Below are 24,722 nucleotides of genomic sequence, written 5' to 3' on the forward strand. Positions count from 1 at the left end.
CTCTCCTGTGTGAGCTGCACTGGCTCCCAGTGGTTTTCCGGGTACAATTCAAGGTGTTGGTCACCACCTTTAAAGTGCTCCATGGCTTAGGACCGGGGTACATACGAGATCGCCTTCTGCCACCGATAGCCTTCCACCGGCCAATATGCTCCCACAGAGAGGGGCTCCTCAGGGTACCATCGGCCAAACAATGCTGACTGGTAACATCCAGGGGGAGAGCCTTCTCTGTGGGGGCACCAGCCCTCTGGAATGAGCTGCCCCTAGAGGTTTGTATCATCCCCGACCTGCATACCTTTCGCCGTGCCCTGAAGACCCTTCTGTTCCAACAAGCCGGGCTGGCTTAATATGGGTGTATTATAATGGGTGTATGTCAGTTTTTAATTTGTGGGCCAAATTTTTTATATATTCAATTTTATTTTTTAAAATTTTTTTTGAAATGGCTGTACACCGCCCCGAGTCCTTCGGGAGAAGGGCGGTATAGAAGTCCAATAAACATAAACATAAACATAAGTATTCCAGTGTTTGAGGGGCTGCCACAAAGAAGAGGGGGTCAAATTATTTTACAAAGCACCAGATAGGTAGGACAAAAACCAATGGTTGGAAACTAACCAAAGAGGGAAACAACCTGGAATTAAAGAGAAACTTCCTAACCGTGAGGACAATTAACCAGTGGAAGAGCTTGCCTTCAGAAATTGTTGGCAGTCGAGGCATTGGAAGACGTTCCTTTGGGATCGTCAGCCCTGTGATCTCGTAAAACTGCCAAGACAGCGTAAATCTGCTGTCTAGAGGTTTGGAAATTTTCCCCTCGGGAGAAGAGGGGGAGGCGAGGAGCCGGGCGAAGGTAGAGCTCCCCAAAAGCCCCAGGAATAATTCTGGAGCTTGGAGGGTGAGAGCTCCCTAGAAGCCGAACAGAGCTCCGGATCCGGGACTCTTCTGCTTTTAAGCAGAACAAGACGCCGCGACCACCCCTGCAATCAACAATTAACAGTGAATTCAAAAACAGGCAGAGCAAAGACAGGAGTTACAGGAATTGCAAGTACTGAACTTTAACTCTGTATCTATACTTCTTCCTTCTGAGGCTATTTTGTAAAACAAAGAGGAAAGGAAATGGCGCCGGAACTCTAAAGGGGTGTGGAAAGTGAAAGTTAAGAGGAAAATGTTTGTCAACGTTGACAACCCCGTTTAAAATTAATGGATTTTATCTTAAAAGAACTAAGATTTCAAGACTAAAGAACACAGTATTGACTTTTAACAAACCATAATACTTACGGAGGAGTGGAATTAATTGGATTTATTGGACTTATCGATTTGGCTGTTAAGCATATATGAGAGGTATTTTAATACATTTTAATAATATATATAGACGCAGACAGGGAAAAAAACGGATGGAGTTAGAAGAGGAAATAAAAAAGAAAGAGCAGGCATTAATATTGAATCCAGCAGATAAGAAAATAAAAGAAGCAATTGTTTTATTGTGAGGGCAGTTTAATATGTTGATGGCAGATCAGGTTGCAATTAATTTGCAATATGCTAAACATAATACTTTTTGCAATGCAAACAATCCAGGTAGATGGTTAGCATATATGTTAAGGAAAAAACAAAAGTTACGTATTATAGAGAAAATAGATTATAAAGGTAAAGAAGTGTATCAACAAAATATGATTAAAAAAGCATTTCTAGAATTTTATACGAGGTTGTATGCTAGTGATAGAATCCAAGGTATAGATATAGATAAGATACTTACAGAAGGAGAATATTCCTTTAGTTACAGAAGAGCAAAGGGAAAGATTGAATCAACCCATAACTTCTGAGGAAATTCTCTCGGTAATTAAGCAGTTAAAAGTTGGTAAGGCTCCGGGAAAGATGGATTGACAGCCATCTATTATAAAAAATTGCAGTTAGAAATGGTGGAACCACTTAAGGAATTATTTAATAAAATACAATTTGGAGGAGATGTACCCCCATCTTGGAGAACAGCTTTTATTTCTTTGATTCCGAAGGAGGACCAAGACCATAGTCAGCCAAAAAACTACAGGCCTACAGTTACAAGAAAAAGTATGTGAACCCCTTGGGATTACGTGGAGTTTTGCATGAATTGGTCATAAAATGTGCTCTGAACTTCATCTAAGTCACAACAATAGAAAAACACAGTCTACTTAAAATAATACTACACAAACATTAGATGTTGCCATGGTTTAGTTGAACATAACATGTAAACATTCACAGTGCAGGGAGGAAAAAGAATGTGAACCTTTGGATTTAATAACTGGTTGACCCTCCTTTGGCAGCAATAACTTCAACCAAACGTTTCCTGTAGTTGCAGATCAGACCTGCACAACGATCTGGAGTAATTTTGGACCACTCCTCTTCACAAAACTGTTTCAGTGTAGCAATATTCTTGGGATGTCTGGTGTGAATCGCTCTCTTAAGGTCATGCCACAGCATTTCAATTGGGTTGAGGTCAGGACTCTGACTGGGCCACTCCAGAAGGCGTATTCTGTGCTGTTGAAGCCATTTTTTTGTTGAATACTTGTATGCTTTGGGTCATTGTCCTGTTGCATCACCCATCCTCTGCGGAGCTTCAGTTGGCGGACAGATGGTTGTACGTTTTCCTGCAAAATGTCTTGATAAACTCTGGAATTCATTTTCCCATCAATGACAACAATCCGTCTAGGCCCTGAGGCAGCAAAGCAGCCCCAAACCATGATGCTCCCTCCGCCATGTTTTACAGTGTGCCTTTTTTTCTCCACACATAGTGTTGTGTGTTCTTCCCAAACAACTCAATTTTGGTTTCATCTGTCCACAGTATATTTTGCCAGTAGTGCTGTGGAACATCCAGGTGCTCTTTTGCAAACTTCAAACATGCTGCAATATATTTTTTTTGGACAGCAATGGCTTCCTCCGTGGTATCCTCCCATGTACTCCATTCTTGTTTAATGTTTTCCTTATTGTAGATGTGTCAACAAAAATGTTAGCATGTGCCAGAGATTTCTGTAGGTCTTTAGCTGACACTCTAGGATTCTTCTTTACCTCATGAAGCATTCTGCGCTGTGCTCTTGCAATCATTTTTACAGAACAACCATGTCTAGGGAGAGTAGCAACAGTGCTAAACTTTCTCCATTTATAGACAGTCTGTCTTACCTGTCAGATCCCTAAAAGTGATACTGCCATTCAAGTGAAGGAAGCGGGGACTTGGATTCAATTTACTAGCATGGCCTGTGTCATCAGATATTTTACAACCTATATTTTATTTATTTATTTATTTTTCATATTTGTATACTGCCCTACTCCCGAAGGACTCAGGGCGGTGAACAGCCATAATAAATACAAATACATATAGAAGTTAAAAACTATTAAAAAACAGATTAAGTAATTTAGGCTTAAAGATTAAAACATCCAAATTTATCTAAAGAGGTCTAAAACCCGATTTAAAAGCCAGTTTAAAAGCCAATTTAAAAGGGAGAGTTAGGCCAGACCAGCTTGTTGGAATAGAAATGTTTTCAGGGCACGGCGGAATATGCGTAAGTCTTGGATGTTTTGTAACTCCGGGGGAAGCCCGTTCCAGATGGTAGGTGCCCCCACAGAAAAGGCTCTCCCCCTGGGGGCCGTCAGTCGACATTGTTTGGCCAACGGCACCCTGAGGAGTCCCTCTCTATGGGAGCGAACTGGTCGGTGAGAGGCTATTGGTGGCAGGAGGCGGTCTCGTAGGTACCCTGGTCCTAAGCCATGGAGCGCTCTAAAGATAGTAACCAAAACCTTGAAGCCTATATCCTGGCGCCAAGGAAGCCTGAGATTCCCTTTACCTGCAGGAATTTATATGATAGCCATGTGGGTTATCTCACTTTAAAGGGAAGTGGTGGGAATGCATGTTTGTTCGGGTTCTCAAAGGAAATAGTAAACATCTTCACACTTGTGTATTGGCTGAAATCTGCATTCTGACCTAAAGGGAGGGGTCTCTACTACTTTAATCCTACTGCTTTGCCTAAGGGCATTCAGATTGTGCTTTAGCTGGATGGTTTTCACTTCTGCTTAATAAAAGAATCCTTTTGAACAACTACGTTTCAAGAGTTTGTACTTTCTTAAGTTGGAAGGAGAGGCGATCCTTACAGAAAGCACAATCTGCAAAACGGTCAACCCAGAGAAGCAATCTTTGCTCTACTGAGGGGACCTTGCAAACCATGTCTGAACAAAGCAGAGAGCTGGGAGAAACCGATTGCTGGGGAGAGACAGCAACCGCCACCCAGTCGGATGCCTGTCTCGTGCAACCCATCGGAGAGGATGGGGTAACCCTGGAGAATCCTGAAAAGCCCCGCTGGTCAATTGGCATTGGGAAGAAAGATGGCTGGGATGAGAGAACCAGAGGAGTCACCCTCAACCATGGCAACCGAAAACCGGGGTGGAAACTGGAATTAGAAGCCCTTACTGACCAGGGGGGGCTGATCGAAGCACCCCTGAGGGAGGACTATCTGAAGAGGCACATAACCCAATTGGTGATGGAGACTTTGGAAAATCTTAACATCCGAAGGGAGCCAGGACAACAACCAAAGAGCACTGAAAGGGCAGCAGTCATGGATGATGCCAGGGGAGGCACCCCCCTCCTGGAGGCCGCCTATCGAGCAGATGGTGCAGCAGCTGCGGGAGAAGACCCAGCAAACCCTCCCCCCCAGGCAGCATGCACACCAGTGCCCATTCCCAACCAACCCCGGGCTCCTCAGCTGGAAAGAGAAACTCCCCCTCTTGGGGTGAAGTTTGATGGGAATCCGCAACAATTAGGATTCTTTGTGGCACATGTGCTCACCTACATGCAAGAGTATGAGCGTGATTTCCAAACCCAAGGCTCCCGAGTGCGAGTTGTGACCCTAGCCCTAGAGGGTGCCGCAGCCAGATGGATGGTGACCCTACATAATGCCAACGCACCAGAACTGCGGAATTTCGACCATTTCATGATGGCCCTGCGACGTCAGTTCGAGGACCCACTGGCAGATCACAAAGCACGTGACCGCATTAAGGTGGTGAGGCAGGGGCGACGGCCAGTAGCAGAGTATACTGAAGAATTCCGGGACCTCGCGTGTCGTGTGCACTGGCCGGAAGATATTTTGGTGAGCTGTTTCAAGGACGGACTGAGTGATGACCTATACAATGCCTGCATGGCCCGAGGGGCACCGAATAACCTACATGAATGGTATGTCACCGCCGAAGAAGCTGAGATCAATATGGCCAGAAACCAGTATCGAGCGGGGCGAGCATGGAAGAAATCCTCACCCCAATGGAAGCAAGAGCCCCACAAACCACAAACCGCATTCTCCCTGAGATCTTCAGCCTGTTTCAAGTGTGGAAAAGAAGGGCACCGAGCTGCAGAGTGTCATTCGCAAACACCCGCCCGGAACCACCCACCGGGGGAGGGTCCTGGAAAACCGGGCCGGCGTGGGAAGGAGACTGCCCTGAGGAGCAGGGAGACCGTAGAAGTCCCATCCCCTCCCCTCTTTGGGGAAGAAACCCTGGCATCTGAACAGGAGGAATCACACTCGTTCGGAAGCGATCCAGATGATGAGCCACTGGTAAGCAAGCCAATTAAACCGCTTACCCTCCCCTTAAGACTATTTATCCCAAACCAGGACAGGGAGATAAGTATCCCCACCCTAGTGGATTCGGGGTGCACCCGTTGTTTGATCAGCCCAACCTTAGTAGGGAAGTCAGGGATTAACGTAAGAAAGCTGAAAACCCCCATTGCTTTCTGCCAACTAGATGGGTCAATAGCAGGAGGGGAGCCAGCTTCTCTGGCCACCGTGCCTCTACATATAGGCATTGGAAGCCACGAGGAAAGGCTTACCTTTATAGTGGCACCTGGCATGGAATGGCCGTTGGTTCTGGGCTTTGCGTGGCTAAAAAGATGGAACCCACAAATCAATTGGAAACAAGGCATCATAAAATTTCAGAGGAAGGTGACTTTTGCTGAGTATCCACATAAAGGACTTGAGGGGGCAGAGAAACAGCCATGCCTGGTCATGCCACACCAACTGAGGGCATACCCATAGAATACAAGGATTTAGCTGAGGTTTTTAGCGAAAAAGCCTCAGATGAGCTCCCCCCCCCCCACCGTGCCACTGACTGTGCAATAGAAATCTTACCCGGCGCGAAACTCCCTAAACCCAAGATGTACAGCATGTCACCGAGGGAGTTGGAAGAGCTGAGAACATTCATTGAGAAAAACCTAGCAAGGGGTTTCATCGAGCCCGCCCAACCAAAAATTGCAGCCCCAGTGTTGTTTAGAGAGAAAAAAGATGGTTCAAAACGCTTATGTGTTGACTATCGAAACCTTAATACTATCAGTGTGCAGAACGTGTATCCTCTCCTCCTTATGAAAGATATGTTAGCACACCTCACTAAAGGGAAAAATTTTTCAAAGCTGGACTTAAGGGAGACTTATTACCGTGTCAGAATTAAGGAAGGGGATGAGTGGAAAACGGCATTTAACACCCCCCTCGGCTGCTACCAATTCAAGGTGCTCCCCTTTGGGTTACAAGGAGCCCCTGCAGTGTTTATGCAGTTAATAAATGAAGTGCTGCATCAGCATTTATATAAGGGGGTTCTGGTCTATTTGGACGACATTTTAATCTATACCGAGACCAAAGCAGAACATGTAAAACTAGTCAGGGCAGTTTTAAACAAACTCCGCGCTGCCAAACTTTCCAAATGTGAATTCCATCGAGAGAAGATTGACTATTTGGGATACCGCATTTCACACCAGGGGGTTGAGATGGATCCTCTAAAAGTGCAGGCTGTACTTGATTGGGACCCTCCACGCACACGTAAACAGTTACAGAGCTTCCTGGGGTTTGCCAACTTTTACCACCAGTTTATCCCTGCGTTCACTCAGATTGCCCTCCCCATCACCAAGCTCTTAAAAACAAAGGGGGAGGACAACCCTAAACCAAAGCAACCATTGAACTGGACTATGGAATGCCAGGCAGCATTTGAAAAACTTAAACGGCTGTTCTCAGCAGAACCAATTCTACAACACCCGGACACGGAGAAACCATTTGTCATACAAGCAGATGCCAGCAATGTGGCAATAGGAGCGGTCCTGCTTCAGAAGAATGAGCAAGACCAACTACAACCCTGCGCTTACACATCCAAAAAGTTGAATGAGACTGAGCAAAGGTGGACTATTTGAGAGAAAGAGGCATATGCAGTTCGTTGGGCATTGTTAACCTGGCGGCACTTCCTAGAAGGCAGTAAGACCCCTTTTGAAGTCTGGACTGATCATAAAAATCTAGAAGCCCTAAAGACCCCAAGGAAACTCTCCCCAAAACAAGTACGATGGGCTCAGTACTTTAAACGGTTTGATTTTACTCTAAAATACCTCCCGGGGGGGAAAAACTTTCTGGCGGATGCGCTATCCAGAAAACCGCAATACATTCGTGCAAGGTCAGACGTAATCAAACCTATAGTACAAAACAGTCAACTAGCCGCTAAAGTAGTCACCAGATCCCAGGAAAAACAAGAAACAGTGACAGACAATGACATCACCCAAAATTTTAAACAAGCATTGGCCACTGATGAATGGTTTTTGAACAACAAATCCAGCTGTCTGATGAAAGAAGACTTGGCTTGGGTGGAGGGGAAGTTGTATGTCCCTGCAAGCCAAAGACTATGCTTAATGGTACGGTGCCATGACTCCAAATTAGCTGGACATTTTGGGTTTGTGAAAACTTTACACCTGATTAAAAGACAATTTTGGTGGCCATCACTAAAAAAGGACATAGAAAGCTATGTAGCTAGCTGCCCCATTTGTGCAGCAGCTAAAAGACGCCAGGGGAAATCCCCAGGTCTATTGCAGAAGGTAGCTGAACCTGCAGCGCCTTGGAGAGAGATCACTATGGATTTCATTGTGGAATTGCCAAACAGTGAGGGAAATACTGTTATTTGGGTTGTGACAGACCTATTTTCAAAACAGGCACATTTTATACCCTGCCAAAAGATCCCAACTGCTAAAAGTTTAGCCAAACTATTCCTAATACACATTTATCGACTTCATGGTGCTCCACAAGGATCATCTTCGACAGAGGGGCTCAATTCACCTCCACCTTTTGGAGGGCGTTTTTGGGCTTACTTGGTACTGGCCAGGGGTTGAGCACATCTTTTCATCCGTGTACTAATGGTAATTCTGAAATTTTGAACTCGGTACTAGAACAATATTTAAGATGTTTCATTAATTTTCAACAGGATAACTGGACCGAACTTTTGCCTTTTGATGAAGTTGCGTTTAATAATGCTGTACATTCAAGCACTCGTTTTACCCCTTTTAGAGTAGCAACAGGCCAGGATTTCAGCCCCATGCCTGAACTACCCACAGAAGAACCCACCATCCCCTCACTTAAGGAGTGGATGAATAATTTGCAAAACACGTGGCCAGTGGTTAAATTAGCCTTACAGGAAGCTAGAGAAGCTTTTAAGATTCAAGCTGACAAGAAAAGGATGAAACCCAAACCTTTTCATATTGGAGACAGAGTATACTTATCTACAAAATTCTTGAAATCATTACAACCATCAAAGAAACTAGGGCCAAAGTTCATTGGACCTTTCCCCATCACTAGAATCATCAATCCAGTAGCAGTTGAACTACTTCTTCCAAAGACACTCAGGCAGATCCACTCAGTATTCCATATCAGTTTACTCAAACGAGAAGTAATCTCATCCCTCAGACCACCTGCATCTACACCACCTGTTCTCATCATGATTGAAGGTGAACAACACTTTGAAATCAAGGAAATCCTTGATTCTAGGATCCACAGAGGGAAAGTCCAATACTTAGTTGCTTGGAAACATTTACCATCAGCACACAATGAATGGGGTCGCTAAACACCACGTTAGGGCTCCAATCTTACTGAGAAAATTTCACTCCCAATACCCTAACAAACCTTGTTGATCTACTATCATGAAATCTTGAAATCTTATGTATATTTGTTTGTTTTTTTTGTTTTTTACAGGTGGACCCTTTTGTTTTCTAAGGAGGGTAGCATGTCACATCCCTAAAAGTGATACTGCCATTCAAGTGAAGGAAGGGGGGACTTGGATTCGATTTACTAGCATGGCTTGTGTCATCAGATATTTTACAACCTATATCCTGGTGCCAAGGAAGCCTGAGATTCCCTTTACCTGCAGGAATTTATATGATAGCCATGTGGGTTGTCTCACTTTAAAGGGAAGTGGTGGGAATGCATGTTTGTTCGGGTTCTCAAAGGAAATAGTAAAGAAAACATCTTCACACTTGTGTATTGGCTGAAATCTGCATTCTGACCTAAAGGGAGGGGTCTTTACCACTTTAATCCTACTGCTTTGCCTAAGGGCATTCAGATTGTGCTTTAGCTGGATGGTTTTCACTTCTGCTTAATAAAAGAATCCTTTTGAACAACTACGTTTCAAGAGTTCGTACTTTCTTAAGTTGGAAGGAGAGGCAATCCTTACATACGGTGGACACATGAACATCAAGGCTTTTGGAGATACTTTTGTAACCCTTTCGAGCTTCATGCAAGTCAACAATTCTTGATCGTAGGTCTTCTTTTCTGCGAGGCATGGTTCACATCAGACAGTGCTTCTTGAAACCAGTAAGCCCAAAACAGGTGTGTGTTTTTAAAGGGCAGGACAGCTGTCAGCAACACATCCAATATCATCACTGATTGGAGTCAAGGTTGGCTCACTCCTGGCACCAATTAGCTCTTGGAGAAGTCATTAGGCTAGGGACTCACATACTTTTTCCTCCCTGCACTGTGAATATTTACATGTTATGTTCAATTAAACCATGGCAACATGTTTGTGTAGTATTATTTTAAGCAGACTGTGTTTTTCTACTGTTGTGACAGATGAAGTTCAGAGCACATTTTATGACCAATTCATGCAAAACTCCACATAATCCCAAGGGGTTCACATACTTTTTCTTGCAACTGTATATCACTTCTTAACACAGATTATAAGATTTTTGCTAAAATATTACCAAACAGGTTAATGTTAGTTATGCAACAGATGATTCATAATGATCAATCTGGATTTATAAAAGGGAGACAAATGAAAAGTAATGTAAGGCAAATTGTTAATATATTGGAGTATTTGGGGAAGAATAACCAAGTCCCTGCAGTGCTTATATTTTTGGATGCGGAGAAAGCATTTGATCAATTGAATTGGCATTTTTTTAATGAAAATAATAGAAAAGATGCAGTTTGGAGATTATTTTACCCAATCTATTAAGGCAATATACCAGAAACAAACAGCACAAATAATAATCAATGGTAGTTTAACAGAAACCTTTAAAATTGAAAAAGGAACAAGACAGGGATGTCCCCTGTCTCCGCTACTGTTTATCTTGACTTTGGAACTTTTGTTGAATAAAATACATGGGTCAGATAAAATAAAGGGAATTAAAATTAGGCATTATGATTACTGATTACGAGCATTTGCAGATGACTTGGTTGTTATTTTAATCCAACCAGTGCAATCGGCTATAGGTTTAATGGATATAATTAATCAATATGGAGAAGTATCTGGTATTAAAATAAACACACAGAAAACAAAGATAATAGCTAAAAATATGACCATAAACAAAAAAGAAGAACTAGAAAGAATAACACAATTCGAAATAGTAAAAAAGGTTAAATACTTAGGGGTTTATATTACAACTTCAAATGTAAAATTATATAAGTATAATTATGAACCGTTATGGCAAAAAATACAGAAAGAGATGGACAATTGGAAAAAACTACAATTGTCCCTGTTGGGAAGAATAGCAGCAATAAAAATGAATGGTTTGCCTAAATTTTTATTTCTTTTTCAAATGATACGAATACTCAAAAAAGACGCAAATTTGGGGGAATGGCAGAAGGGTATTAATAATTTCGTTATCCTAGACCTATTCTAGGTCTTCGGGAAAAGACCTAGAATAAAATTAAAGATAATGCAAGATATATGTGAAAGAGGAGGTCTCAAAATGCCCAATTTAAGATTATATTATAAAGCAGCTGCCCTATCAGCAATCAGTGATTGGATTAATTTAACAGAAGAAAGAATTTTGAATATTGCGGGATATGACTTGTTATATGGTTGGCATGCCTATTTATTATATGACAAGAAGGTGGATAAGACTTTTAAAAGCCATATATTAAGGAATGCTTTATTGCGTGTCTGGAAAAAGTATCAATACAAACTAAATGATAAGATACCCATATGGGCAGTACCCAGACAAGCGATGGAGAATATAAATGTAGAACAAAAACAAGATGTGTTTATATATAAAGAGTTTCTTTATATGGAAAGAGGTACATTACAGGTAAAGTCTTTGAATGTATTAAAAAAAGAAAGGATAATTCAAACTTGGTTTCAGTACGGACAGTTACAAGCTAGATGGAAAGAGGATCAGAAAATTGGTATCATGCAAACGGATGAAAACTTGGTAAAACAAATCAGAGACCAGAGTCAAATGCATATAAAAAAGTTGTACAATACACTGATAGAAATAGATTCAGAAATGGAGTTAGTTAAAAATAGTATGATAAAATGGGCACAAAATATTGAGGAACCAATAATGATGGAAACATGGGAAAAAATCTGAGAGAAAATTTTTATAAAATGTTTTATAGATGGCATCTAGATCCTAAAAAGTTAGCTCGTATGTACCCAAGTTTACAATCTAAGTGTTGGAGATGTGAGTATGATGCCAGGTATTATCATATATGGTGGACATGTAAAAAAAAATCAAAGCATTTTGGATAAAAATATGGTGGATTATGCAAAACATTCTTAAAAAGAAGATAAAGTTTACCCCACAGCTGTTTTTGCTGGGTATAATTACAGATTGTACAGTTATAGAGACTAATTTGATTTTAAATTTAATAACTGCAGCAAGACTTTTGGTGGCGCAGTATTGGAAGAAGGAAGATTTGCATCGGATTGAAGAATGGATACTAAAAGTAGCAAATTTAGCAGAGATGGCCAAAATTTCAGCATATTTGAAGGACTATCCAAATGAAAGATATATTTTGGAATGGAGAAGATGGATTGACTATATTCAAAACAAATATCGGACTAAAAAGTTTCAAATAGTTTATGAATGAAAATAGAGATTTTAGAAAAGTACTTACATTTAGTCAACTAAAGGGGGAGTTAAAGCACAAAAGGAAGATAGGAGTCTATAGATAGTTAGCTTATGTTAGCATATGTTTGTTGAATGCTATACCCTGTATTTTGCTCTGGGAAGTTTTGTGGGGGAGGGTTGGGGAGGGAGGGGAGAGGTGGGATGGGAAAATATTTGTAAAACTCTCTAAATTTTTTCAATAAAAAAAAGAGAAATTGTTGGCAGTCCATCACTGGAGGTTTTTTATGAAGAAACTAGACAGTCACTTATCTGAAAAGGTATAGGTTCTCCTCCTTGAGCAGGGGAATGGACTAGAAGACTTCAAAGGTCCCGTCCAGCTTCTATTCTATTCTATTCTATTCTATTCTATTCTATTCTATTCTATTCTATTCTATTCTATTCTACTCTACTCTACTCTAGTCTAGTCTAGTCTAGTCTAGTCTAGTCTAGTCTAGTGCATTTAAAATGCTCTTTGGAAAATTATGAAGGTTATGATGAATAATATTCATTCTAATTACTGAAATACAATGTGCTGTTGTCCATTTAATCATTTCTCTATTCAAGACAACACTTGCATATATGCATATTCCACCAAGGAGGGGACCAGGATATTTAGCAGAAGACTTTAGCAGAAGAATGGTTGAGAGATTTTTATTAATGAAAATTGGGGATTTATTAGAAGTGTTGACATTCAATAATTAATGGGGAAATATGAATTTGGGAAACAATAACTTCAGGAAGGCACTAATCCTACCAAGTTTATTTTTATATTATAAAACCCATTTGTATCCAGATTCATTTTAGCATTCAATAGATGCTTTCAATTCTAAAGTTAGCATAATGACCTTTTCCATACAATGCTTTCTCCTAGGAGAGTAGCCAATTTCATCAAGCAATTTCTGTAATGAGCGCTGCTGTTTTTAAAACAACCTGCTATAACTATATTTTCCAATGACAGCTGGCAGTTTGAAGTCAATAATTGTAAGGACCAGCTTCTCCCCACCCTTCCAAGAAAGTACAAACTCTTGAGAACTTTGTATTTCAAAAGGAATCTTTTCTTGAAAGGGATGAAAGCAAGTCAAAACTCAAAATAGGCTCTGGGGTCCCTCAGGGCATGCAGTTCAGGATAAAGGAAATTAGGAAGCTATGCCCCTCTTCTGATGTGGATTCCAGCCAAGCCGCAGGTGTGAATACGGATTGCATCAGTCTCTCTGAGAAACAGATACGAAGAGTTTCTCAGAGTTCTTTTTACAATCCACTTGTTCCCCCTTTTTCCTGAGGTGTGAGATTTCTTCAGGGATTCCTGGTGCCAGGCAATGGTTATAAATCAGGATAAAGTTTATACAAAGAAGATCAGGCAAAAAATTGGATACTCAGGGAAAGAACTAAATGTGACAACCCAAATCCCCCCCCCTTCGTCCACGAAGAATGGCAGATACACGGATCTGACAATAATAGTCTTTGCTCTCAGCTATTCCCTCTTCTGCCCCAGTAAGGCTTAAGAGACTTTTCTTGGATGGGGCTCAACAAAACAAGATAACAAGCAAATCTACATATATAAAAGCGAAATACCACTCACATATCATGACAAAATCTCCAGAACCGTAAAGCCTACAAACTTGAAATTTGCCATGTATGTTTCTCTTGGTTTCTAGGTGCTCACTAAGAAAGGATTTTTCGAAATGATCATCAGAGCATTAGTATTTCCTATATTATTATTAACACACTCTGATGCTAAGGAGTTCTACTCCCCCTCCCCACCTGAAAAGAAATCTGTTCCAAATGCAAAACAAAAGCAGAGGAGAGGACTTTCAGTTTCAGTTTTATTTCACAGCAGCAAGCAGCTTTACAACACAACAGTTGAGCTAAGTCACTGACAGGCTCCTTCCTGTCTTCTTCTTGCTCGCACAGCAAATACTGTTTCACTTTCCAAACATCCCTCTGATGCTAAGGAGTTCTACTCCCCCTCCCCACCTGAAAAGAAATCTGTACCAAATGCAAAACACAAGCAGAGGAGAGGAGTTTCAGTTTCAGTTTTACTTTCACAGCAGCAAGCAGGGGATAGGATAGCATAGGCTTCTGTGGGGCAAGGCTGAGGGAGAGAAGGGGATAGGATTGGGGAGGCTTCTGTGGGGCAAGCCTGAGGGGGAGAAGGGGAGAGGAGAGGCCGATTGTAACTACTCATTAATTTTCAAGCTGTAAGTGTCAATTTATCAACCCTGATCACATAGTTTCATAGCAGAGCACGGGTATTCAACTAGTCCTCAAATAATTTAGGAGTTCATAAATTTAAGTGTAGGCTATATTTATAAAACAGCTAAGTTATGATTTGCTTAATCATACTCACACAAAGTAATTTTTTCTATAGCACCAGTTCTGTTGGGAACTTGACCACAATGGGTTATTAAACTATATGCAATCTAGAAGGCAAAAAATGAAACTAAAATTAATAGCCAATCAATAAAATTACTTGGCATCCAGTGAGATGGAAATAGCAGTTATATAGATATCTTCAGCTGTTCACAGTATTTAATATATTTAGTTTGATGAGAGAAAGACAAAGTTAGTTCAAAGGTGGGGAAGTAGGTTCAAGTAAATTCAAGAGTAAAGCAGAAAAATGTAACCTTATGGCTTCTTGCTATAGCAAAGAAATACTATAGCCAGAGAGTTACAAATGTCTTTAAAATGTGGCATTCATAAATACATATGCACACAAATATAAGAGGGGCAGCCAAACTAGACTCCAGATTAGGGAATATAATATAAAATAAAAGAGTTTGCTTTTTAGTGAGAAAGGGAAGAGGATTTCTTATTTAAGAGGGAGAAAGGAATAGACATAAAGAGAATTATCTTTCTGGGCAGTCCTAACCTCGCTTGATGAATTGGAAAATGGAAAATGGCTAAGCTGAAAAGAATGGAAAGAGAGAAGACAGATTGAGGGCTCTTTTTATACTTGTTTTGAGGGATTTTATTAAATTAAAAGAAATAAAAACTAATTTGGAAAACCATGGAAATCTATTTTCTTCTTTTCCAGGGCTGAAGGGGAAGAGGACTTTTTAGTTTAGTGACAATACTGTCAAAAGTTATTCTCAACAATGGAGCTTGTTGAAAAGGATCAACAGTAACAGGACATGAGAAATCAGAACACAGAGAAAACTATGGAAGATGAAATAAAATTACTGTCGATTAATATAAATGGACTGAATTCTCCTATGAAAGGGAAACAGACTTTTAACAAATTAGGAAACAAACACTTGGGCAGATTCAATTGGAGTTAAGTAGAAAGGACAAAAGAGAAAATGGAGATGGACATTGAATCAATCAATACTAAAAGACAAGGAATTTATACAAAATATGGAAAAAGAAATGGACTTTTTTTCAAAGAGAATAGAAAAGAAGAAACTTCATTACAAAATGTATGGGACACTGCTAAGACATACATTCGGGGATTAGCTATAACATACATAGGGAAAAAAACAAAAAGAAACAAAATTAAAAGACATTAGCAGAAGAACACAAGAGACTGGAATTAGAACTACAGAACTAAATAAGAAGATTCTAAAAAATAAATAGAACTAATAAAACATAAAATAAATCTACTAGATGAAGAAGAATTGGCACAAAAAATCAAAAATGCTAAACGGAACTTTTTTGAAAATGCAAATAAACCAGGAAGATGCTTGACATATAAATTGAAAACAGAAAGAGAAGAAATTGATACATAGGCTGGTAGATGAGAAAGGAACTTTATATTACAAAAATCAGGATTATAAAAAATGATTCAAGATTATTATGAAAAGTTGAATGAGCAAGAAAAAGTTTCAGAAGAGAAAATTAAAGAATATTTGGAAAAAGCAGAGCTACCTAAAGTACTAGAAAAAGTAAACGCTATGTTAAATGAATGAATATCAATGATGAAATTGTCAGAAGCGATTAAGAGACAAAAGAGCAATAAAATACCAGGACCAGATGGACTGTCGGCAGAATTTTACAGATGTCTAGACCCGTGATGGTGAAACTATGGCATGCGTGCCACAGGTGGCATGCGGAGCCGTCTCTGCGGGCATGCGAGCCGTCCACTGTGCATGCGCAATCAGCAATCAACTGGCCAGCCGTCAGCTCCACTGCGCATGCGCAATCGCTTCCTGCTGGCCAGCTGATTTTCAGATCAGTGCTGCAAGTGGCATGCGTGGGAAGACCTACCTTTCTCCTCACTTTCTGCTGCCTGTGCCTTCCCAGATCTCCGGAGATTCCCCTCCCAGCGATGTTTTGGGAGGCAAAGCTTTTTTCCTTCCCCCCATCCCAGCCGTTTTGGAAGATTTTCCCCCTCCCCTCCCAGCCATTTTGGGAGGCAAAGGCTTTTTTTCTCTCTCCCAGCTGTTTTAGAAGCTTCCCCCCCCAGCTGTTTTGGGAGGCAAAGGCTTTTTTCCCCTCCCCCCCTCCCAGCCATTTTGGAAGCTTTCGCTCCCATCCCAACCATTTTGGGAGGTAAAGGTTTTTTTCCCCTTCCCAGCCGTTTTGGAAGCTTTCCCCCCTCCCCTCCCAGCCATTTTGAGAGGCAAAGGCTTTTTTTCCCTCCCACCCAGCCGTTTTGGGAGGCAAAGGCTTTTTTCCCTCCCCCCCCCTCCCAGCCATTTTGGAAGCTTTCGCCCCCATCCCAGCCATTTTGGGAGGTAAAGGCTTTTCCCCCCAGTGCTGTTTTGGGATATGAGGCCAAAAGGGGGGGGTTGTACACGTATGCAGGGGTCGCATGCGCATGCCGGGTGTCGTGCGCATGTGCAGAGGGGTGGGGCATGTGGGAGGGACATTGCATTATGGGTGTGGGCACGTGCATGCTCACGATAATGTGCGTGCACATGCTTTTGGCACCCAAAAGAAAAAAGGTTAGCCATCGCTGCTCTAGACCCATCAATGTTGGAAGTCAATAAAGAAATATTGATTGATGCGAAGGTACCAAATTCGTGGAGGGAAGCAAACATTACTTTGATTCAAAAAGAAGACTCAGATTTAATACAGATAAAAAACTACATGCCAATATCGTTACTGAATGCTGACTATAAAATATACACTTCAATAATGGCAGAGAGACTAAAAAGGTTCCTAATGAATATATACATCCAGACCAAAATGGCTTCTTGCCTAAGAGACAGATTAAAACAATATGAGAATGATTTTAAATACATTGGAATATTATGAAGCATATCCTGGAAAATAAATGGTGTTGATCTTCTTAGATGCGCAGAAAACATTTGATAATGTAAATTGGCAATTTATGTTGTTACAACTACAATCTATGGACTTTGGCGAGAGAGTCATTAACATGATAAAGACAATACATCATCTGCAACCTTAAGCACTCAAAGAGCCATTTGGACCCATTTCCCACAGAAAACAAAACACTGGGAGCCACAAAACATAGATGGACGTGGTCAACTCAAGTCACTCACTCCCACCGAGTCACATGATGCCCCCCCCCCCAGTCATGCCTACCCAGGTTTTGTGGCTCTCAGTGTTGTAGCACGGGAATAACGAGAGGCACAAGCAAGCTAGTGACAACAGCTCTTTAATTCAGGGTAAGACTTCAGCAAAGAAACACAGGCAACAGCCCTCCTTATATACAGTTCTGAAATACCCATTAACCAATCACAAGCATTGCTGCATTTGAATTTCCCGCACAAAATAGATACATACATAACACCCCTCCATTCCCAGAAGGCACTTATCCTATCTATTTACATATTTACATACAAAATCACGCAGGTGACCAGGGCGTGACTTCACTCTGGTTGACCTGCGCAGTTCAGTTGCTGGTGAGGCGTCGAGTCAGTCAGAGGGACTTCCTGTCTCTCCTGGCTCCGCCAATGGAACCTCCTGGATTTCTCCAGAGGCGTGGCCATCCCTGGCTGGGAGTGTCGACTCGCAGGGGCGGCGCTGGAACTCAGGCTTACTTGATAAGTAATCCGGTTTACTCGGGCTTGAGATAGCTGTTTCGGGGAAACTTTGGAAGTTAGGTTTTACAATATTGGAGTTTTCATAGGCTTCACAATTCAAACATTTACGTAATTGATCTATGTGCCTTCTCCAAATTTTACCTTGCCCTATGTCCACTGTGTATGATTTTGGACCAGTGATTCCAACAATAATTCCCCCAATCCACAGTGGACCGCTAGCATAATTCCTTGCGAATACCGGGGTTCCGATTTGGAATTGTCTTAATCCTCCCTCTTCCCCCTTAAAATTATCTGTGGAATAGTTCAGGTGCAAGTGATCAAGAGTGCACCTGAGTTTATGGCCCATTAAGAGCTCTGCTGGGCTGCGCCCTGTGGCAGTGCACGGGGTTGCATGTTGTATTGCTAAGAATTGATCAATCCTAGCTTGCCAGTCTCCCGCATCGAGTCGGGGCAGTGCTTCTTTGGTCGTTCGTATGAATCTCTCTACAAGGCCATTCGAAGCCGGATGGAAAGGAGCAGTGTTGTATTCCTAACTCGGCCAGGTAGCTTTCAAATTGAGATGCCGTGAATTGGGGCCCGTTATCAGAGACCAGGGTATCTGGCAAACCATGGGTTGCGAAGAGTTTCCTGAGGACTTTAATTACGGCCTCAGAAGTGGCTGAAGGCATCAAAGTTATTTCCAGCCACTTGGAAAAAGCGTTTACAATTATGAGAAAATTCTGGCCATGGAAGGGGCCTGCAAAATCAATATGGATCCTCCCCCATGGTCCCTTAGGCTTTTCCCACTCTCTAACGGGAGCTATAGGGGGATCCGGGCGGGACTCCTGGCAGGGCCTGCATTTCCCTACCCATTCAGTGACGTCTTGGTCGAGATGTGGCCACCACACATAACTCCGAGCCAGACTCTTCATTCTAACTATACTAGGGTGCCCTTCGTGTAGCAATTCCAACACCCGATACCTTAAACGGGAGGGGATAACCACCCTGTCGCCCCACAGTAAGCAGCCTCCCAACATAGACAACTCATTCTTTTTGTTGAAGAACACTTGAAACTCCCGACTGTCCACCTTAGTTGGCCAACCCCGCATGACTCAGCCCATGACAGTACATAAAACAGAGTCTTTGGCAGATGCCCTTGCCACCTCGCCAGACGAGAGGGGCCCCAGGGATACAACATCGATCAATAATACAGGGGCTTCCAGAGTTGGGTTTTCCAACAGATCGGGCAAGGGGCATCGGCTGAGGGTGTCAGCATGGCCCAGAGTCCGGCCCAGTCGGTGGATTAGTCTATACGAGTAAGCAGCCAGGAAAAAAGACCATCTGGTCATCCGGGGGGAGAGAGCGGCTGGGGTTGGTTTGTCGCCAGCCAAAAGTCCCAACAATGGCTGATGGTCCGTTATAAGTTCAAAAGTCCAGCCAAACAAATATTCGTGAAATTTTTTGACCCCCGCTACAGCCGCTAAGGCCTCCCTGTCCAGCTGGCTGTAATTTCGTTCTGCACTGGGCAGAGTGCGAGAGGAATAAGCAATGGGCGCCTCTAACCCATTCAGTAGTCTATGGCTCAACACAGCGCCCACACCAAAAGGGGACGCATCACAGACAAGTACAAGCGGAAATTCTGAGTTATACTGTATAAGAAAGCTGTCCTTAGACAAAAGTTTTTTTTAATTAAATATAATTTTTATTAATATATTCTATACACTAATACACAAATAAAATATACAATCCTGCCACCATGGTATAATATGATTACATTGTCCATAAGTATAAAATCATTCCTTTATACATACATATTTGCCATCATATATATACATCATCATATATCTATTCTATCCCACCTTTTCTGGACCCAATCGTACCATACTTTCCAACTGTTATAAAATTCTGAATCTTTTTTACCATTGATCAATCTAGTTAGTCTATCTGATTCCGCACACTCATTAATTTTATATATTATTTTCAAATCTATCGGTAAGTATTGATTTTTCCACTCCTGCGCATACACTAATCTTGCTGCAGTGATAATGTGAATCAACAAGAACCATATATCTGATTTAACATTCAAAGGTTTTGCCCCCAATAGGAAAATCTCAGGTCTTAATTCCAAATTAATCTATGTAATTTCCAAAATCCATTGCCGTATTTTTTTCCAATATTTAACCGCCTGCGGGCAGGTCCACCATTGGTGAAAATAGGTTCCATTGCAGTAACCGCACTTCCAACAGCAGGCAGATGTCCCGGGAAACATTTTAGCTAATCTCGCCGGGGGTAGATGCCACCGGTAGATCATTTTATATATGTTTTCTTTATATGAGGAGGCCATGGTTAATTTCATATTTTTCAACCAAATCTGTTCCCATTGCTGGAAGTCAAGGGGATATCCAAAATTTCGCCCCCATGCTATCATACAATCCTTCACTACATCCTGTCCTATCTGCAGAGACAATAAATATGCATAACATTTAGATAATATCCCTTTCCCTCCTTCTAATAAGATCTTATCCAATTCTAGACAAAAGTTTTTTAACAGCCTTAAACGCGGCCACTTCAGTCTTGCCCCAAACCCAGGGAACGTTTTTTCCTAGTAGTCTATGGTTCTGCAATGGTGGCTTTGTCTTTGAGGAACATAGTATAGAAGTTCAGAAGTCCCAGGAAGGCCTGCAGTTCGGCCTTTGACTTTGGCGTGGGTGCATTTTGGATAGCCCTCACTTTGCTTTCTGTGGGGTGAATGCCTGTGCCGTCGATTCGGTAGCCCAAAAATTCTACGGAGGGTACCACAACTTTACATTTGGACTTTTTGAGTTTAAGTCCCACTTCTCTAAACCTGGTTAGGACTTGTCTAACTCTATCTCCAAACTGCGCCTCATTCTGGCCACTAATGAGGACATCGTCAAAATAGGGAACAGCCCCCGGGAGTCCTTGTAGAATGCGCTCCATAGTGCTCTGGAAGAGCCCTGGGGCAATGCTAACCCCAAACTGTAGTCTAGTGCATTTGAACGCACCTCTGTGCGTTACTATAGTTGTGATTCTGCTGTAGCGTCATTTACCGGCAGCTGCTGGTACGCCTGCACAAGGTCTAACTTAGCGAATATCTTGCCAGGGCCCAGGGAGTGAAGTAGATGGTGGACGATCGGAACTGGATAGGCGCTCTGCTGCAACACCTTATTGATCGTGCATTTATAATCAGCACAGATTCTGATTGATCCGTCTGACTTTACTAGCGTGACTATTGGGGTTTCCCACTTAGCATGATCTACAGGAACTAGCACCCCTTGTTTGATTAATTTGTCAAGTTCTGCGTCTATTTTTGGTTTTAGGGCAAATGGTACTCGTCTTGCCTTTAATCTTATCTGGGCTACATTAGGGTCTAAATTAAAAGAGATGGGGTCCCCACATACTTGCCTAGCGTCTCTTCAAAAACATCCTGGAATTCGTGCAGGAGGCTTTCTTTTAGAGATGGTCTGCTGATGCTGTGGACACCTGTGAAGCCCATGCCGAGGGCTCGAAACCAAGCTAGGCCCAGGAGACTTGGCAGCGGCTTGATGACAATGGTCAGGGGAAGCTCTTTCTGGAACTCGCCATAGGTGACCCGGAACGTGCCCACGCCTTCCACAGGAACTCGGTTTCCTTGGTAGTCGAGGAGGCGAACTCTTTGCCGTAAAAGCTGGTTTTTCTGGTACTTCGGTAGAAGTGATTTAAGGGTAGCCCAGGACATGACTGACAGGGTAGACCCGGTGTCGATTTCCATGTTGCATGGCCTCCTTTCGACTTCTACTCTCGTGTAGACCTTTTCCTTTGCAGACGTGCTGGCCTGGCCGATTCTCGTGCTGTAGGTCTCTCGCTTTTGATTCTCGCACCGTTTTCTTGTGCCATCTCTGGTTGGCCGATTTGAATGTGTTGTTTCTGGTTGGTCGTGATAGTCACGTGACTTGTTATTTCGAGGAAATTGAGCTCTACAGACTCTGGCCAAGTGGCCCTTCTTTTCACAACGCCTGCAAATGGCATCACGGTATTTGCAGGATTGTCTCTCGTGAGCTCCACCACAGCTCGAGCAGTTTTCTCGGCGACGACTTTGCTCGCCCTTCTTTTTGTCAGTGTGGAAGACGTCCTCGTCTGACTCTTCCTCTGTACTGGTTCACGCCTCCTCTTGATGAACAGGTGCTGACTTGGGACCGTCTTTGCTCGGCTGTGGACGTTGTAGCACTTTGGAAGACTTCGTGGACGCTTCGTGCGCTCTTGCTTCATCTAATGCGCCGGCTAATGTCAAATCTGGCTTTGCTAGTAGACGCCACTGTAATCGAGTGTCTCTCACGCCACAAATCAACTGTTCGAGGAGCGCGTCTAGATCCCGGTAGTTGCAATGCATTGCGGCTTTTCGAAGGGCAGCCACATATGCGCTGACCGGTTCTCCTTCCCTTTGTACTCGTTGCCGGAGCTTGTAACGTTGTACAAACTTCGAAGGAACGGGAGTGTAGTGGGCTCTCAGGTTTGCTTGTAGGACATCCCAGGGAACCATCTGGACTGGAGTTGGCTCACAGAGGGACTCGGCCATCTCGAAAATGTCTGGCCCGCAGTGACTCAAGAAGAGGGCTCTTTTTCGATTTGCAGAGAGTCCTTGCATTTCACTTACTTCCAGGGAACACTCGAACCTGGTCAGATACGACCCCCACTTCTCTCGGGTCGGGTCGAAGGGTTTTGGCGGAACATAGGCAGACATCGCAGTATGTCTCCTTAGTCCGCTCATCATCCTGGCTGAAACTCAGAGCTCTTTTTGATTTGCTTCTTGTGGCCTCAATCCCACCTTCGTTGCCAATGTTGTAGCGCGGGAATAACGAGAGGCACAAGCAAGCTAGTGACAACAGCTCTTTAATTCAGTGTGAGACTTCAGCAAAGAAACACAGGCAACAGCCCTCCTTATATACAGTTCTGAAATACCCGTTAACCAATCACAAGCATTGCTGCATTTGAATTTATATTTACATACATAACACTCAGTGTTTTCTTTTCTATGAGAAACAGGTGTCTCTCTCTCCCTCTCCCTCCCTCTCATCTCTTTCTCTTTCTCCCTCCTTCTCCCTCTCTCCCATCTCCCATCTCTCTTTCTCCCTCTCTCTCTCTCTCCCTCTCCAATCTCTATCTCCCTCACCCTCCCTCCCTCTTTTTCCCTCTCCCTCCCTCTTTATCTCCCTCCCTCATCTTTCTCTCTCCCCATCTCTCTCTTTCTCTCCCTTTCTCCCTCACTCCCTCTCTTCCCCTCCCTCTAATCTCTTTCTCTCATCTCTCTTTTTCTCCCTCTCCCTTTCTCTTTCTCATCTTTTTCTTTCTCTTTCTCTCTCCCTCCCTTCCTCCTTCTCCCCCACCCCCACTTCCCACCGCCCACCCCCAGGGAATAACTATAAAGAAATTTGGCCATGTTCTCTATGTCTCTGTAAAGATAAAAAAAAAAAAAAAACCTTGCATTGCAAAAGGAGTGACTGTCAGGCTGTTACATCACAGTGCCATGAGGTTGCCACCTTAGATCACCGCACACATTTCAGAGAAGCATCATCCCAAACAGCAGCACACATCTCATGCAGGTTTGCCTACGCATTCTGCAACTCACTCCAAAGTGGCCAGAAAATATAATTCCTGGGCACCCCTGAAGATGCTTGGCAGGCAAAGTACAGAACGAAACCCCCCCTCCCATCACCAAGGCAGTGTCCGCTGAATCCTTGCAAAACTGGGCAAAGGTGGAGAGAGGGAAGCAGACAGAGCTAAATCGAGCTGAATCTGTCCCTCTCTCTCTGCCTGACTGCAGCAGGAAATGGTGGGCGGCTACTTCCGGCTTTGTTGGTGCTAGACATTCGACCTCCTCTCCACCCTGAGAGAGAGAGTTGCCAGGGGCAAGTGGGGCAGGGAATGGGCTCCAGGAGGAGGAGGGGACCCAATCTTCCCTATTGTGAAGCACGTTTTCACTGTGCTGCTTCAAGAGCAGCGGGCAGGCCATGGAGGGGGTATTGGGTCTTCCCCCTGCCCCATGAAAAAAGGGAAGCCAGCCAGGCTTCTCCTCTAGGATCAGTTGCAGAGACATTAGCAAAAAATCAGACAAAGCTGGCTTGGGCATCCTTGTTTTTGAGGGCCTTCCTCACATGCAGCCTGTGCAATGGGAGGCAAAAAGCCCAGCTGTTAGGAGTTGCAATCTACCTCCAGGAATCCTGGCAACTGTTCATGCACACACCATGGATGGAAGAAAAAGCACAACAAGGACAGGAGGTGGGTGGTGGTGGATGGAAGCGGAAAAGCTGTGACCACAGAGCTCCCCCAACACACATGTTCAGCTGCTGCTTCTCCTTTGGCCTGGACATAGGAAGCCCCCCTACTCTGCCCCTGCTCTCTGCTTTCTGCTCCCTCCCCCCTCCCCCCTCAATCCCACTTTGGGACAGAGGAGCATGCGCTGGAAACGTGTGTTGGGGCAACATTGGAGTGCACCTTCTGACTCTCTGGCGCTTGGCCCCCAACTCTCCACACTCCTTCAGGAGGGGGAAAGGAGGGGGAGCAGCCCTGATACCTCTGCTGCCCCCCACCCACGGCCCCAGCTATCACTGCCCAGCTTCCTCAAAAGTGCAGTGGCAGTGCATTTCAAAGGTGGCAGCTCACATCTGGAGTGC

General features: G+C 43.2%; 1 protein-coding gene and 1 pseudogene across 1 annotated transcript in view; both read right to left on the minus strand.

The window, feature by feature from the left end:
- Positions 1 to 1,744: 1,744 nt before the first annotated feature.
- Positions 1,745 to 24,722, minus strand: part of DPPA2 (developmental pluripotency associated 2) — a 105,749-nt gene continuing 82,771 nt past the window's right edge. Inside the window, exon 6 of the mRNA XM_060685943.2 lies at positions 1,745 to 1,879. Coding sequence (XP_060541926.1) covers positions 1,837 to 1,879 — 43 coding nt within the window. The 3' untranslated portion in view covers positions 1,745 to 1,836. The remainder of the gene's footprint in view (positions 1,880 to 24,722) is intronic.
- LOC148114247 (uncharacterized) lies at positions 20,671 to 22,792 on the minus strand (annotated as a pseudogene).

This window comes from Pantherophis guttatus, chromosome 4, assembly GCF_059756535.1.
Source record: "Pantherophis guttatus breed Tessera chromosome 4, ASM5975653v1, whole genome shotgun sequence".
Taxonomy (NCBI): Eukaryota; Metazoa; Chordata; class Lepidosauria; order Squamata; family Colubridae; genus Pantherophis; species Pantherophis guttatus.